This window comes from Meriones unguiculatus, chromosome 14, assembly GCF_030254825.1.
Source record: "Meriones unguiculatus strain TT.TT164.6M chromosome 14, Bangor_MerUng_6.1, whole genome shotgun sequence".
NCBI classification, from domain to species: domain Eukaryota; kingdom Metazoa; phylum Chordata; class Mammalia; order Rodentia; family Muridae; genus Meriones; species Meriones unguiculatus.
In genome coordinates, this window is record NC_083361.1 from 56222713 (window position 1) to 56239436 (window position 16724).

Genomic DNA, 16724 nt, shown 5'->3' on the forward strand with positions numbered 1-16724 from the left:
TAGCACGTGGGTACTGACCCTAGGTCCTCAGCGCCAACAGCAAGTGCCCTTAAGCACTCAGCAGTCCTGTGAACTTTCACACCACACGTGTTTTGTCCTTTCCACAGAGAGCGACCATGATCCTGAGAGAGTCCCTGGAAGCCAAAGTAGGAGCATTTGGTGACTTCAGCCCTGAGGTGGCAGAAACATACCGGGTCCTGGGCAGGACAGACCTGGCACAGGGAAACCACACCGGAGCACACACAAAACTAAAGAAGGTAAAGTGGGAGCCAGCACTGACACACAGTGAGGCTCGCCCTTACTTTCCATGCCAAGTTCTTTCCCGCCACCATGCCTTTGAGGGAAAATTCATAATGGCTTATTTTGGCAAGATGGCATCACTTTGGTGGTAGATTTAAGCTAACATTTGGTGGGGGAGGAGGGAACAGAGTTCCTCTAAAATACATTGAAAAAGTGAATCATCAGTCGAGTTTGATCACACAGATATTTTTAAATTTTTTCATACTGTGACTTGGTAAGCCATTCTTGTTGTGATCTTTCTGCATACCCAGTTCTCAGAGGAATTCTGTTGTGATTGTTTTCTTCTGCTCTCCTTTTGAACCTGGAGTCTACTTTCTGTAGCTGGTGTAAGGTCTCATGTTGTCTTTTTCCCAAATACCTGCCCATAGCAGAAATGCACTGACTGCAGGCACCATTTCCTCAAAGGGCCCTCCACTGCTCAGATACAGGGTTAGGACAACACTACATTTCCACATGCACCTGAGTTTGTTTCTGGATTTCTGTTCTGTTCTGCTAATCTCTATTTGTCTAGGTGTTATTATGTCACACTTTTAGTTATAGAGAGTCTGTGGAATGATTTCATGTGAGGGAATACAAGATAGCTCTTATGGCTTTTTCTTATCAGGGTTTCTGGATATTTGGTTGTTTTTCTACTATATATATATATATATATATATATATATATATATATCCCAGATATATATGTATCTCATATGTGTGTGAATCAAAAAAAGTTTGCTTATGTCTGCTTTGTGTCTCTTATTCATTCAAGTGTTCCATTTCTAAGTTACACGTATTTTAAGTGTATTCCTCTACATTTAATTATTACTACTATAAGTGGGGATTTATTCGTTATTGCGTACTTTAACTTATCTCTGTGTATCTGAGGATTACTGGGATTTGTGTTTTAATTTTATGACCTTTCTAGCTAGCTTAGTTTTTTATTGCTTGGACTAATTTCAACATTGATTCTCTTAAAGTTTTTAGATATACTATTATATCATCTACAAATAGACATCATTTCTATGCTTCTGACTGATTATCTAATTGCTTTAGCTTACAAGTGCAGCACAATAGTGAATGATAGGGTAGATAATGGGCTCCTTTGCCTTCTTCCCAGTCTTACCAGAAACTGCTCCAGAGAGTCATTATTTAAGAGATTGACTTTAATTCCAGTTTCAGGAAGCAGAGGAAGACAGATCTCTGAGCTCAAGGCCAGCCTGGTCCACAGAATGAGTTCCAAAATGGTCAGGGCTATCAAAGAGGGCCTCTGAAAGACTCTACCCAGCAGGGTATCAAAGCAGATGCTAAGATTCATAGCCAAACTTTGGACAGAGTGCAGGGAGTCTTATGAAAGAAGGGGGAGATAGAAAAACCTTGAGGGGACAGGAGCTACACAAGGAGAACAACAGAGCCAAAAATAATCTGGGTCCAGGAGCCTCTGCAGATACCGATGTGCCAACCAAGGACCGTGCAAGGAGAGGACCTAGACCCCCTGCTCAGATGTAGACCATAGGCAGCTTAGCCTCCATGTGGGTTTCCTGATAAGGGGAACAGGGGCGTCTCTGATATGGACTCAATGGCCGGCTTTTGCCACTGAGGAGACAGCTTTGCCAGGCCACAGAGGAAGAGGATGCAGCCAGTCCTGATGAGATATTATAGACTGAGGGTCAGATAGTAGGGGAGGAGGACCTCTCCTATCAGTGGACGAGGGGAGCAGCATAGGGGAAAGAGAGAGAGAGAGGGAGGGAAGGACTGGGAGGAGATGAGGGAGGGGACTACAGCCAGGATACAAAGTGAATAAATTGTAATAAATAATAATCAATTTTTAAAAAGGTCTATGTCCAAATATTTAAAAAAGATTTCTAGTTTCATGAGTCTTTTATTTAATTATTTTTATTTTTATTAAATTACAGTTTATTCACTTTGTATCCCCCATACAATCCACCATCTCTCTTCCCCACCCATGTCCTTCTCCCAGTCCACTGAAAAGGGAGGTCCTCCTCCCCTTCCCTCTGATCCTAGTCTATCAGGTCGCACAAGTCTTTTTAAAATAGAAATAAATGTCAATTTTTATCAGTTCTTTTTTCAGCGTTAGCAGGGATGATCATATAAGTCCTCTCAGTTCACTTCATGCAGTATATGTTATCATGGTAATCAACCATGATTGCATTCCTGGAGTGAATCCTCCCCTTGGTCATATTGGATTATTTTTCTAGAACGGTGCCGTCTGAGTTTGTTTTATTCTATTATAGTAGAATGTCAGAGAGTGAGGAATTTATAAAGAACAGAAATTTCTTTTCAGCTCTAGAGTCTAGGAAATTGAAAGCCAAGGAGCTTACAATTGATGGTGGCCCTTCTATTTTGTTCATTCAAAGGCAGAAAACAGAAGGGCAAGACAGGAAGGGAAAACAAAAATAAGGGAGACCGGACTCTACCTTTTCAGTGAACTTACTCCCAAGATAGCAGACCATCCTTTTCAGTGAACTTAGTCCCAAGGTAGCAGACCATCCATGAAGGCAGAGCCTTCTTGGCCCTCACTTCCCGACCTGTAGCACTGGGAATTAAAATTTCAACTACTACTTCTCAAGGGAAATCCTGAAATCATAGCAGGTGTTGAATCTTCTACTAGATATATTATTTGTTTTTGCACTGATAATTGTATGTTATAATTAAGCATCAATGTTGTGTTTGCTTCAGAAAAAAATTAGGAAATACACCTATTTTTTTATAGCCACCTTTATTTTTCATCTACCAACGTGTATGGTGTTTAAATATTTATATCTCTTAGGAAACTTTTGGGGCTGGTGCTTTTGTTGTGGAAAATTCTGTTAAATTTTTCTTTATTTATTCTACAAAAGGTGACCTATTAAAACTTTCTGTCAATAATTGAAATATTTTGGTAAATAATATTTTGTAAGTAACTTTCATTTACATGTTTTATTTGTTTATATAAAATTTTCAAAATACTCTCATGAATCTCTTAGGCTTCCATTTTTTAGTATTGTTTCCCAGCATAGGTTTGGGACAGTCTGATGTGGCCAGGTGTGAATATCATTTCTTATGTCCCTGGCAGTTTTACCCATTACAGTACCCATAAGGAAGGGCCTGGCTCTCGGACATTCAGTCAGCTGTATTGGACCACACCACTCTTCAGAAAAGCTCAGCTTTTTCCTTCACTCCAGTGGTTGGCAGGTGCAGGTCTTGCTGCTTCTGCAGCATGGTCGTGTCCTATCATCTCTGTAGCCCACTGCAGGGCCTGGAAATCGACATGTCCGTCAGCTTCCTCAGGAGACAGCAGGGCCTGCTGTGGCCGACACTGCTCAAAACCACCTCAGCTTTAAGAAAATTTCAGGTCACATCACTGTAAAACCCACAGTAGCTGGTGGCTTTTTCTGCCTCTGATGTGGACTCATTAACCCTGAGTCCTGACAGCAGCAGCTCCGATGTGTTAAAGCCCTCTGGCCACATGCCAGTATCAGAGAGAAGCGAGAACTTGTGTGTGATTGCTGTTCGTCTGGTAGGGGCAGTTATCATTCCCTCCTTGCTTTCATCTGAGGACAGGACTGGCCGCCCTGTTGACACAGGACACAGGCAGGGACTTTAAACATGCCTTTCTCAGTCTGCTGCCTGGAGTTTCTCACTGGGCTTTGAGAAGCCAGCAGCTTTCTAAACGCGATTAGCTCATGTTTGTCTTGTTCTTATCACAACAGCCTTGACTCTGAGTTTTCCTCTCAGAAGCCAGACTCCACCAAGTGTGGATTTTCCAGATGGACCCTCCTGTGCTAAATGGTCCAGATGTGGACCCAAGGTCATGCTAAACAGAAAGGCTTCAGAAACAAAGCAGACAGCAGATTGAATTACCAAAAGGGAAACCAAATTATTGATCTGTCTTTTAAAGGCATCTGCCTGCAGGGGAATATTTGAGAGCTCTGTGGGCTCCAGTTGGAAATTTCCACAGCACAAGCTCACTTCCTTTGGCAACACAGAGAGAGAGACATTTTGGTCTAGGAAGGCAACATTGCTCACATTCTCGCCCAGGTGAAAGGCTGCTGAAAGAGCTCCTGGTGGCTGCTTCCTCAGTCAGCACTATCTTAGGTATATTATACCAGGCCCAAGTACAGTATGAAGTTCGCTTGGGGTCCAGCTTTAATCTGACCTTCCCATTAAGGACTGTAATTGGCAGGGTTCCACTCATTACTTCATTGTATCACGTATCATTTCCAGCTACGTGCCTGGAAAATAATAATAGTCCCCAAACCCACTATAATGAATGTTTTTAGGAAATAAGCTGGAGCATGGTTTGTTTTATAGGATATAACAAGAAAATCAATACCAGCAGGGTCTCCCCTGATCCTGCATCAACTCTGAAGTGCAAGCCATGCTGCCCCCGAGCTTCCTGCAGCCAACCAGCCAGCCACTCAGATCTTTCTAGATGGTGTGTTTCATGAGCAGCTCGTGTACCCACACTGCAACATCTGCCTGCACTTGCTCCTTAGTGGCCTACAAAATCTACTTTCCCACCCCCCGCTTGGATATGCCAGGAAATGCAGAGCCAAATTTAGAGTCCCTAAGGTGCCTCCACAGCAGAAACTCATTTTCATGTGTAGATCCTGTTTCTCTGTGTTCCTGGCTTTCCTAATTGCCTTGCTGAGTCATTGTTGGGATGTGGCTGTCCACTTATATAGAGAAAGGTCTGAGCTGGGGAGATGGCTTGCCACAAGAAGCAGGAGGATCAGGATTCAAATCTCTGAACTAATGTGAACCTAAGCATGGTGGTGCATGATTCCAGCTCTCCTGTGGGGAGATGGAGGCAGGGTAGGAAAGTCCCTGGGAGCTCCTGGGCCAGCTGGCCTGGAGTATGGTGCATAAGCAAGACTCGGCTTCCAGTCGTGGATGATGAGGACCAGTGCCTTAGGTTGTCTCCAACCTCTGCACACACACCATGGCCCGTACATGCCTGCGCCTACACATGCTCACTCACACATCCACACACCTCCACGACACACACACCACACCTCCACACATATGCAAACCATACCTCCGTACACCTTTCCACACACATACACATTATACACACACACACAGTTTTCTTTAAAAAGAGAGGAATGTCACAATGGTGTTGGTTTTCCTTAAGTTCCACTCCCCAGTGTAGAAGGGATGTTTTTTTTTTTTAAGCTCTCTGAAGATGTTTGTAACTTGGCTGGTGGGAAAATGGGAACTGATATTCCAAGGAGCCGTTCATTCTTAACTTGCTGTTGGCAAATCATGAAGTCTTCTTTGCCTGGGGTAGACCCAAGGAAATGAGAATTCTAGGTCTGCAGGAGAGGACTCTGCCTCAAAGCCCTGGCCTACCTGTTTGTTGTTCCTAGAAAACAGAATGCACTGGACCCAGACTGCACATGCACCAATCTGCATCCCTTCCTCAGATACTAGAGCTCTAACTGCAGCTTCACAGTGCACAGTGCCTTAGTCCCTCAGCTTGATCAGCATCAAGGTGATGGACAGACACAGAGGGAAAGGCCAGTTACCCAGATTGCAAATGGATTATAAACTTAAACAGGCTCAAAGGCAATAGCTAGGAATGGCAGGTACCAATGGCACAAGGTCCAGAAGGATCCCCTAAGATTGCCGAACCCCACACTGGCAGGAAAGAAGGAAGCTCACAGGCTCAGTAGTCTACATGGCCTGCCTCTGCACATTAGAATTAAAGCACTGTATGTGTGTGTACGCACATGCATGGTCTACCTGGGCAGCAAGTCCTGCTGATGCCCTTGTTTCCTAGATATTTGTGTTGCAGTTTGTTCTAGAGAAAGGTGATGGTAGCTTATTCCAAGACAGTGGCCAAGGGATGGAGCAAAGTCATGGGGGAGACAGGGGATGTCAATAAAGGCATAGAACCCACAGCGCTTGACAACCTAGAGATGAGGAGAGGAGATGACAAGGATGGCACGCATCCACATTGTGGCTAGCACCAGAGATGACTTACTCCCTCAAATCCTCCCTCATCTCCCATTTCCCTCTTCAGCCCAGGGTCCCCCCTTCCACCTTCTCTTTTTTTCTCACCAGAGGCTCCCATCCCACCCATCAGTGTGTTGTCCTTAGGTCGAGGGCCTAATTGCCTTTGTGGGATGGGAGCTGCAGGCGTGTAGGAGAGACAGACAGACAAGGTAGTGTAAGGTATGTTTCCCCAGACACCTGGCATCCTTCTCTCTGAGACTTCCACCCTTATTGCTTCCCCATGGCCTTCATCTGGCTGCCTCAGTATCCGGCAGTCCTCAAATCCACAATCACCTCTGCACAAGCTCCTTTACTGTCCATGTACCCTCTGCCACTACCATACCATTTTACACTTTCTCATGGCCACATGTTGTTGCTGCTTTGACTGCTGTTCCTTCTCCTTTCCCTCCCCTTCCTCCTCTCCATCTTCTTCTCCATCTTCCCCTCCATCTTCTTCTTCCTTCTTATTTTTTGTTCTTATTGAAAATTATTACAGCATGTTTGTGTAATTTTATTATGATGTTTGTTTTTAAATTGCTTTATTTTCTGTATGTGAGTCATCTTGGAATATAGAACATCAATTGAGAAAATGCCCCAATTAGATTGGCCTATGGGCAAGCCTGTGGTACACTTCTTGATTCATACATAATTGGTCTGGGAGGGCCAGCTCATTGTGGGTGGTGCCATCCCTGGGCTGGTAGTTCCGGGTCCTGTAAGAAAGCAGGCTGAGCAAGCCATGGTGAGCAAGCCCACAAGCAGCACCCTTCCATGGCCTCTGCATCAGTGACTGCCTCCAGGTTCTTGGCTTGAGTTCCTGCCCTTACTTCCCTGGGTGATATAAGGTATAAAATGAAATAAACCCTTTCTTATCATAGCCACAGAAACTGTAACTAAGACACAAAGACAGAATGTTCCTTGGTGCTCTCTAATCAGCAATCCTAGACAATCTGTGAGCTCCAGGTTTGGTCAGAGAACCTATCTCAAAAAGTAAGTGGGGGCTGGAGAGATGGCTCAGAGGTTAAGAGCACTGGCTGCTCTTCCTAAAGGTTCTGAGCTCAATTCCCAGCAACCACATGGTGACTCCTAACCACCTATAATGTGATCTGGTGCCCTCTTCTGGTCTACAGACACACATGCAGGCAATATACTGTATTAAAAAAAAAAAAAAAGTAAGTGGACAGTAATTGAAGAAGACACCCAACATTGACATTTGACCTCCACCCATATATGCACACATGTTCACCTGTTATCACACACAGACACATACAGCACACATGTGGGATGGGGAACAGTGACCACCGGTCCTCAGCATTAGAGTGGTTTAAAACATTCCCCCTCTCTCTGACTCTGTTTTTCATTTTATACGAGAAAATACTGCTAATAGCCTGACAAGCTTGGCTTGGACCCTTGCCAGGAGTGACAAACTTGTCTTTCTCAGTTTGCTATTATGGGGTCATGTAACTCGTCTTTTAAATGACTTCTTAGCTGGAGCCTTGGCTGTTCTGCCTCTGTTAATAAAAAGGCCGTGTTCCATCAGCACTCTCATTATCTGAATTCCCGCATAGAAATGCTGATGTAATTCCCAGACCCTCAGCCAGAGGGCAAGGGGTGATGGGAGACACCGGGATAGCACTAATCGACTTGTGCAGCAGTGCCTGCCACAGGATGGGGGGGAGCAGGGGGGGGGGGAGGGAAGAATGCCCCTGGGCAACAGCAGCCTGTTTGCAGAGAGTCCTCCCAGGTAGATTTCCCTGTGAGCTGTGTATGTTAAGTTTTTTGTTTGTTTGTTTTAAAGGCAGCATGTAGATCATAAACCCTCATGTCACAGCTGCCCATAAGCCACCTTCTGTCTTCATTAGGAAGGGTTATGGTGCAAAAGCACAGGGGCCAGGCACACCTAGGAAGGCAACAGGCTGATGGCTCCATCTCAGCTTCCTGGGCCCTTAGAAGAGTTGGGCTCCAGGCGCAAGGCTGTCTCTTCTCTGCCCTTGCTCCATGAGTGACTCCGGAGAAAGCACCACACAGGGGCACCCCCTGCCCCCGAATTCCCCTGGGAGCAAGTCTGAAGGTGTGCAGTGCTGCTCCAGGCGCAGCTTCCTTGGTGGAGGGTTCAGCCCCAGGCAGGTCACTGGAGCCAGCCACATCTCGAAGTACCACATGAAGGACAGGAGAGTTGGCTCAGCTGGTACAGTACTTGCTCCGTAAGCATGAGAGCTGAGTTCAGATCCCCAGCTCCCACCTAAGACTTTGGTGGGTATGGTGGTGTGCACCTGTGATCCCAGCAATGGGGAGACGGAGACGGGGGTATCCTTGGAACTTGCTGGACCATTCTAGACCCTGTCTCAGAAATATGAGATGCAGTGTGATAAAGGAAGACACATGACATCAGCCTCAGGGCTCCACACACATGCACTCACATACCCATGATCATACCCACTTGTGTATACACATATACATACATGCGCATGGGCTCCATGTAAGAACTTTCTCTAACTCACCTGCTTGTTTAATCGTCCATTCATTTACTTACATCCCAGAGACTGTGACAGGCCCAGGTGAGCAAGACTGCCTTGGCCTCTGTTTGGGCTGCTGCAGGTAAGGGAAGAGCAGGCATTCCCTGAATCTCTTGTCAGAGAAGAAAAACTCCCTGTCTGGTACTAAAGGAAGGACAGAAACAGCCTGGGTTGTGACTCTAGCAACCCGTATATATAAAAACTAGAGAATAACAGCAACATAATGGATTTCTAAAATTCCCCTGGACACTTGCAATGTCAGCTTTACTTTAAAAACTGAGAAGTGTCATTTGATGGCTGGTTTAAAGAGGGATACATGGGTGTCTCTCTCTCTCTCTTTTAGATTTTTTAAATTAATTAATTCAATTTCCATCTTGGTCATAGGCTCCTCCCTTCGCTCCTCCCATTCCCACTCTCCCTCCTGTATCCTTTCTCACCTGTTCCTCATAATAGGGGAGCCCTCCTAGCCAGACACCCCAGCTCATCTATTCACATGAGGACTGAGTTCATCTTCCTCCCCTGTGGCCTGGTAGGGAAGTCCCATCAGGGGAAATGATCAAAAATCAGACAACATACTCTGTGTCAGAGATATCCCCCACTCCCCTAACTAGTGGGCCCACATGAAGCCTAAGATACCCATCGGGCTTATCTTCTTGGGGTCTGTGCATTGTAGTATGTCTATCCTGTACTCTATGACTCTTGATACAACAGAGCATAGGGCACCTTTATTCTGGTGGGGAATGCTCTAACGCCAAGGCTTGAAGACCCTTTACATAGCTCAGCCTGATGTCTCCAGTGCTGGCTCCCAGCAGCTTCAATTAACATTTATTGACTTTGACTCTGTCATTGTCTCCATTTTTTTTTTAACAAAAGAATCAGAACACCATACTGATTTCACACACACATACAAAAAAAAATGTTTAAGCAAATTCAGCTAAATGAAGCAGAACATTGAAGAATTCAATTTATATTCCTTGGATAAATATACAGCTATTAAAGCAGCTTCTAGTAGAAGCAGTAATAGGTTATTCTGCACTTTTAAAAATGATTTTGGTGCTCAGCGCACTGAGTGTAACTGTACCTCTCAGCTGCCACTGCTGTATTTTTGTGGTGTCGCTTCATTTTGGTTCTGCTTCAAGAGCAGTTCTTAGGATATCAGTGGGGGTATGGCTCAGTGGGTAGAACACTTGCCTAGCATCCCCGGCACCCAAACTGGGTGTGGGGGCAACCCTGTGATCTCAGAACTCAGCAGGTAGAGGCAAGAGGATCAGAAGTCTAAGGCCATCCTTTGCTACATAGCCAGTTCAAGCTAACCTGGGGCAAAGGTGACACTGTTTCTAAAGGAAGGAAGGAGTTAGCTGTCAAGGAACAATCTGTTGAGACCCTACCAGCAGAAGATAAACCTTGTGTGAGGTCACCTTCCTTCGAAGCTTTTGCTTTGTGCTGTCAGTGTCTCCATGCAGGATTAGGCCTGGACAGCTCGAAGGGAGAAATGATGGGTCTTCAGCATCCTATTCTTCAGACATCTCTGCAGAAGGCTAATTGAAGTTTCATAAAATTGTTTTCAGAACTTTTTTTTAAAGGATGACTTTCACCAGCTGATGTCAGTAAATATGAAATCTGAAATATTGTTAAGCTTTTAGGACATATAATTTAAAGGTTATTTATATCTTAAAAAGAGGTTATAACTGGGGGGGAAATTTGGAAAATAGAAAACAGTATAAAGAAAACCTGAAAATTTCCTACATTTTTCTTCTACTGAAAATGATTTCAAATCATTCTATTATATTGTTATTTAATATATAAATTATACTACTTATATAAACTAAGGTATGGTTTCTTTTTAAAGAAAAATAAAGTCTTTACGCTTACATTAGTGCTTTTATATCTTTTTCAATGAATTAGGTTATTGTGTTTTGTTTTACTTACATAATTATATTGCATTAGTTTTCCTTGTTTGTTTTTAGAGATGGTCTCATGTATCCCAGGCTGGCCTCAAACCTCATATGTAGCCAGGAATGACCTTAATTTCTAATTCTCCTATAGCATTGGGATTACAGGCCTGTACCACTACACTCAGGTCAGATGATGCCAAGGGCTGAACCTGGGGCCTGATGTATGGTAGGCAAGCACTCTACTAACAGAGCTCTGTCACCAGCCCAAGCTGGATGACCAAGGTCATCCTCCCTTCAGAGGGATTTTGAGGCTAACCTGAAGTGTTAAAAATAGGAAAGATATCTTTAAAGTATAACTTTTACGGCGTTAGTTTCTGCCCCGCCTCTTCGGGTGCTGGAATCATCAATAAGATTAGGTGGCCCAAGCCTAAGGATCCACTACCCTTGTCTCCTTTCTGACATCCCTTTGCATCTCTTCAGCTGGCAGTAGGCAGATGTCTTTTGTAAGGATAATAGCGTTGGGGTGGGAGATGCATTTCTACCAACAAGAGAAGCATCTTGGGGATGGACCTGCAGGATTTGTTTCTTGGACAGAGTCAGAAACTCATCACCTCTCCTAACTACTCTCCCCATTAACTTACTGCTGCCAGGGAAAGTGATCTGAACAAAAGCATAGGGAGCTTATGGAAGGAAGGGACTGTAGTAGAGCCTGTAGAGCCCGGGGAAATTTGCCTGAATCTTATCACTTACTTTCTTATTCTTCCTGGGAATTTGTGACTATTTATCAATTGTCTCTTCCCTAGGGAATTAGGGGCCAGGGAGAAGACACTTCAATCACCAAAGAGGTAGGATGGAAATCTCGCCTGTGTTGTACAGCTCATAGAAGCCATCTGTTCATCAGAGTGAACTGAGACCTCATCAGACAGTCTCAAAGACTTATTATATTGTCAGTAAAAGTCTAATGCTACAGCGAATGAATTAACACCAAGCCGTGCTGACTTCAGCTGGTGTCAAAATGAGCTGCATTGGAGCACTCATAAATATGTACACAGGGAAGTTTGGGTGGGTTTAAAATTAGACCTGCTCCCTTAAACCCAGTGAAGGCATTCCTGTCCACGAAGGAGAAGAAGAAATTAGGCTCTGGTAGGAAGAGTGAGATCTTAAGAGAGAGACCTTTGGGTGCCTGGCAGTGGGGAGGGGAAACATGCTTGCCCCATTGGCCCACGTCTGTTTCTCAGGGGCTCCCCTCTCTGCCCTGCTGTGTGGAGTAAGCAAGCGTGAGGACCCATTTAGCTCTCTGTGTACTGCCTCCCACACTGAGGACGAAGAGTTTTTGTTTCGTTATTAGAACTGTCAAAAGCATGTTCCATCCCTTCCCTCAAAACAATGGCTCTTCCTCAAAGTTTCTGAAGTTGTAAGGTCATGTGGTATGTCTGTGGGGTTAAAGTGACCCAGGAAAAGTCCCTGAAATGAGAAACTTATTACCAAGGCCAGGCTGAGGCCCCTGTGCAGAAATAGAAAGGCCAAGGCCTGTTGCACAAAAGTGCTGAGATCCTTGCATTAGCAGAATTTGAATTATGAACTAAATAAGAGAAGGAGCCTACTACTTCTTCCTGTAGTTAATTCAACCAAGAAACAGGAAATAGTTTCTGTTATTTGAAGAGCAAAATTCCATCATATTCATACCTGTTATTTATATTTATATTTATATTTATATGTATATTTTATAAACAAGAATCACATTCTCAATCCCCACTTGGGCAGCCCTGAGGTCTTCCACAGCTTCCAAAGACAAAGTATTTGGGCTCTGTGCATCATCATTTTCTTAAAGACCTACAAATGGTCAGCTGATGCAAATGGGTGAATGTCTCCCAAGTCCAAAATCCTTCTTTCTAGTTCAAGCAGTTTAACTAGGGAGAAAACTGCAGCCTTTAAAATGTATTAAGAAATAGTTCAGATATGCTGGAAAGTGTTTGAAATGTGAAACAAATGACTTTGAACTTGTTATTCAAAGTAAGAAACAAAAGACGAGCAACACAGATGAAGCTCCTCTAGCCCTCTCCTATCCCCAGATAACTACCGTCTTGAATTTAAGGTTGTTCCCCTGCTTATGCTTGGTTTTCATGTTTCGAACTTTATATAAAACTCTCTATGATCTGTGTTTAGTTTGCAGTTCTTTTTTTTTTTTTACTTTTTAAATTATAATTTGTTATTCTAGTTTAGTATACCTTTACTTTTATTGTGTATATAGAAATGTTGTTTTTTTTTTCTTTTTATTAAAAATAGTTTTTTTTTTCTCATATAATATATACTGATTACAATTTTTCTTTCCTCTACTACTCCCAGTTCCTCTCCACCTCCCCTCCCATCTGGATCCATTCCATTTCTGCCTCTCATTAGAAAGCAGGCATATCACTCTTTACTTAACTCTTCCTTAAACTTTATTAAATATCACTAAAGTGTCTACAGAGAGTTATACCAACTTAAATATACACTATCAATACACAAAACTCTATAATGGTTCTTATTTCCTCTTTGGCATTGTCTTGATAGCACCAGAGCATAATTTTTACATTTCCAGTTATTAGTGAGGCAGAACCTGCTTATTGGTCAGTTTTCTGTCAACTCTGTGAATAACTCTCTTCTGTGACTCTTCTACAGGGAGGTTGGAGGTTGTTGACAGTGTCCCTCATCACCTCTTAGCTGGTCTCAATGTGCTCTGAAGGCTAGCTCTTGGAAGATGCGCTGCAGCTATCCCCCTCACTCTTCTCTCCTTGCTTATGGTTGAACTTTGCTGCCCAGTTCTTGGTCATTTTCACGCAGTTGGCTCTATTTCTCCAGCAGATTGGGTGTGGCTGTTGGTCATTTTCATGCAGTTGGCTACATTTCTTTAGCAGTTTGGTTTTCTCCCTCCAGCCCGGAAGGCTGTCCCTCAGCATTTTTTCAGAGGAGAGCTCTAAAATCTGCATTTCACATTTAACTCCTTAAATGTCTCAGGATTAATTGTTCTGTTTTGTAGGAGCTAAATTCCATTTTCTTTCATTTGCGAAAGTGTGGTCCTAACGCCATCTATTGAGCAGTTCATGACTGGCCCTCCAAGCATAGTCCATTAGCTACCAATTATCGAGATCCCGCCTTTCCCATTGGTCTGTCTACTTGACACCCCAGGATGAAATGCTTGCTGCCTTCATCACTGTAGATTTGCATAAGGTTATCAAAGAAGATTCCTCCACCTCATTCTTCAGAATAACTTGGCCATTTTTAGTACTTGTTTAATCTTTGTCCTTTCCTCAGCTTTGTCCTGACTGTGTATAAATGATAAAATGCCAAAACTTAGGCAAAAGAAGGAAATTAAGCAAAAGCCAGCCAATGCAGCTGTCTTGCTTTTGAAAAACACATGCTTTTAAATACATGCTTAAAATACTACTTTTAAATACATGCTTACACACAGAGGGTTTATGAAGTAGTGTTCAAACTGTACATTTGTGTTCTGGGATCCCTAAGAACATCCAATTTAAAGGTCAGGCTGTCCCTAGAGACACCCCCAGAGGGCACTGATTCCATCACAGCATGGGTCTAAGAATGAAGCTTTCTGTCTAGTTCAGAGGAGACTTTATTTCTCTGCGACATTTCCGTAACCTCATGATGATTCATTGGTGTTCTGCAGTGTGCTCAGATTGAGACGTTCTTATATGGCTCACACGACAAGAGGACTCTGGCCACCCAGCAGACCATAGACAAGTGAGTCACTGTCCTCACATTTTCTCTTAAGACCATATCCCTCCACCATTCTGAACCTCAAGCTGCTATTAAATGATCTGTGGGAGTTTCATTGTCTTCCCATAACTTAAATAGTTGAACAAAAGAATAGGTCCTCTGAGAAGCCAGTTATGAAATACATCCCTTGCCCCAATATTAGAAAGGAATTTATTCTCTAATAATGTTGAAAAATTCTGGCTTTTACCCTCCCATAGACCAGGCCCTGTAGGTTTATACACCTGCAGAGATGGAAGGCCTTGCCTCTAGAACTCTGCCTTGCAATTTCCTCTCGTGGGTGTCAGAGTGTCAGGGCTGTACCTTGAAGACTGGTCCTGTGTCTTTTCTCAACAGAGACAGAAGTGTGTCACTATCTGGGGAGGGCTGCCATTCCACAGATCAGTATGCCCTGAGAGCCTATGGGCTGAGGGTCAAGTCCAGGTCAGAAAATTATACCAGTGGCCCTCACTGGAGGCCAGACAAGCCAGAAAGAGTACCATCCTCTTTTAGGACAGCATAGGTGGGCCAACAAAACCTCCCACCAAAACTGGACAGTCTTCTCCACTCTCACCCAGTCACTGACCTACCTAAGGCCTGACTTGCCTCAGCTTGGTGATGATGGCTCTGGAGCACTAAAAGAAAAGAAACACCTTAGTTTGATGCTCCTGTGCCATTCACATCCCCTCCTGAGGCTTCTTCACAGCAGCAAAAACTGGCGGGAACTGTGACAACCTGAGGGTCCATACTCACCCATCTTCTTTCTGTCTGCAGGATCCCTGAGGCTCCCGGGAAGTCAAGGCAATCTTTGAAAACCAAAGTAGCATTCTGCACCAGTGTCCCTCAGCACACGGTGTCAGGGAAGGCCAGGCACAATGCAGACTGATACCCCCATATGCCATCCCAAAGAAAGCTCCGACAAAAACTCCGCATTGCTTTTAGGATGCTGAACAAAGCTCCCTCTAACTAGAAGGTGGAATTTAGTAGTCACTGAAGATTCTTAAGGCTGTGTGCTCTAGCGTGCAACAGCCAGCCATGAACCTTGCACATCTCAACTGTGAATGTCCTTCAGGGTGATATGGTGCTTCAGTTTTTTACTTGCCTCACTTTTATGCTGTCTTTCCCCAAGGATAATTTTCCCCTGTCCTCTCTGTTGTGGCTGAAAGGCTCTTCCGAAGTCAGAGCTTCTGTCCAGGAAAGGAGATTCACCTGATCGCAGGCAGAGCTCCTGCTCAATCCAGTACCTCATCTGGGGCAAAGAGACTCCGCACAAATCCTCCCTTATAAGAAAGTATTAGTAACTGAGAAGAAAATGCCAATAAACAGTAACTTTTACTAATGCCAGTTTCTGTGTTTAAAAGGAAGACTGGAGCTGGCAATGTGGCTCATGACAGAGTGCTTGCCTGGGCTCCATGAAGCCTGTAATGGTTTGAGTGTGAAATGTCCCTCATAGACTCATGTGTTTGAACACTTAGTTTCCACTGCTGGGAGGTCTTGAGGTAAGGGTCTAGTTGGCGAAGTGGGTCACTGGAGGAAGGCCTTGAGGTTTCTTAGCCTGAGTCCACCCTGCCTTCCCTCCGTGGTGTGTGTGTGTGTGTGCGTGTGTGTGGGTAAATACACACACACATACACTTTCTCACACCTCTTCTCTCTATAAGCCAAAATAAACCCTTTGCTTCTTGTTGGTTGGTTGATCATAGCAATGAGAAAAATAACAAGGAGAATGGGCACTGGGAGTGGGCCACTGCTGCCGTAGGGCTGTGTATGGTTCTTGTGTGTTTAGAATTGATTTGCAAGAATACTATGTAAAGGTTTGGAATTATGGGCAAGAGAGTCCCTAGAATGCTGAAAGTAGATCTTAATAGACCATCCTGGTGGGGTTCTAGAAGACAGAATGCTAAGACAAATCCTGACAGTAGAGGAGAATGTGGACTCTATTAGGACCTGGGCTAGGGCCATTTGTCCTACATTATAGCAAAGACTCTGTCTACATTCTGCCCATGTGCCAAGAACTTACATACACCTAAATTTAGAAGTAACAGACTGATGTGCTTGGGGGATGGAGTTAGTCTAGGACAGGGAAGCATTCATTTGTGGTGTAGTTACTGCTCCCTGTTCTTATCCAGAGGGGACGACAAGTGGAGCAGAAGAATAAAAGATGTGGCATTTGGTGGGGGAAAGAGTGACTTTAAAATTGGAAATAAGGTAGATACAAAAGCAGCTTGGTTGTGAAAGGGTCTAGCTGCCCCTTTAAGGAGGAATCCAGTGTTCTGCATTGGAACAA

The 16724-nt window shown here is 44.0% G+C and overlaps 1 protein-coding gene across 7 annotated transcripts in view; it reads left to right on the forward strand.

Annotated features, from left to right (window-relative positions):
* Positions 1-15779, forward strand: part of Ttc23 (tetratricopeptide repeat domain 23) — an 87023-nt gene extending 71244 nt beyond the window's left edge. For 6 of the 7 annotated variants that reach the window (XM_021634669.2, XM_021634667.2, XM_021634663.2 and 3 more), the window contains 4 exons: positions 108-257; positions 11491-11532; positions 14355-14428; positions 15215-15779. In XM_021634669.2, the coding sequence (XP_021490344.1) occupies positions 108-257; positions 11491-11532; positions 14355-14428; positions 15215-15326 (378 nt within the window). In that variant the 3' untranslated portion in view covers positions 15327-15779. The remainder of the gene's footprint in view (positions 1-107; positions 258-11490; positions 11533-14354; positions 14429-15214) is intronic. The other variant, XM_060367317.1, reaches the window with a different exon arrangement.
* Positions 15780-16724: the final 945 nt, after the last annotated feature.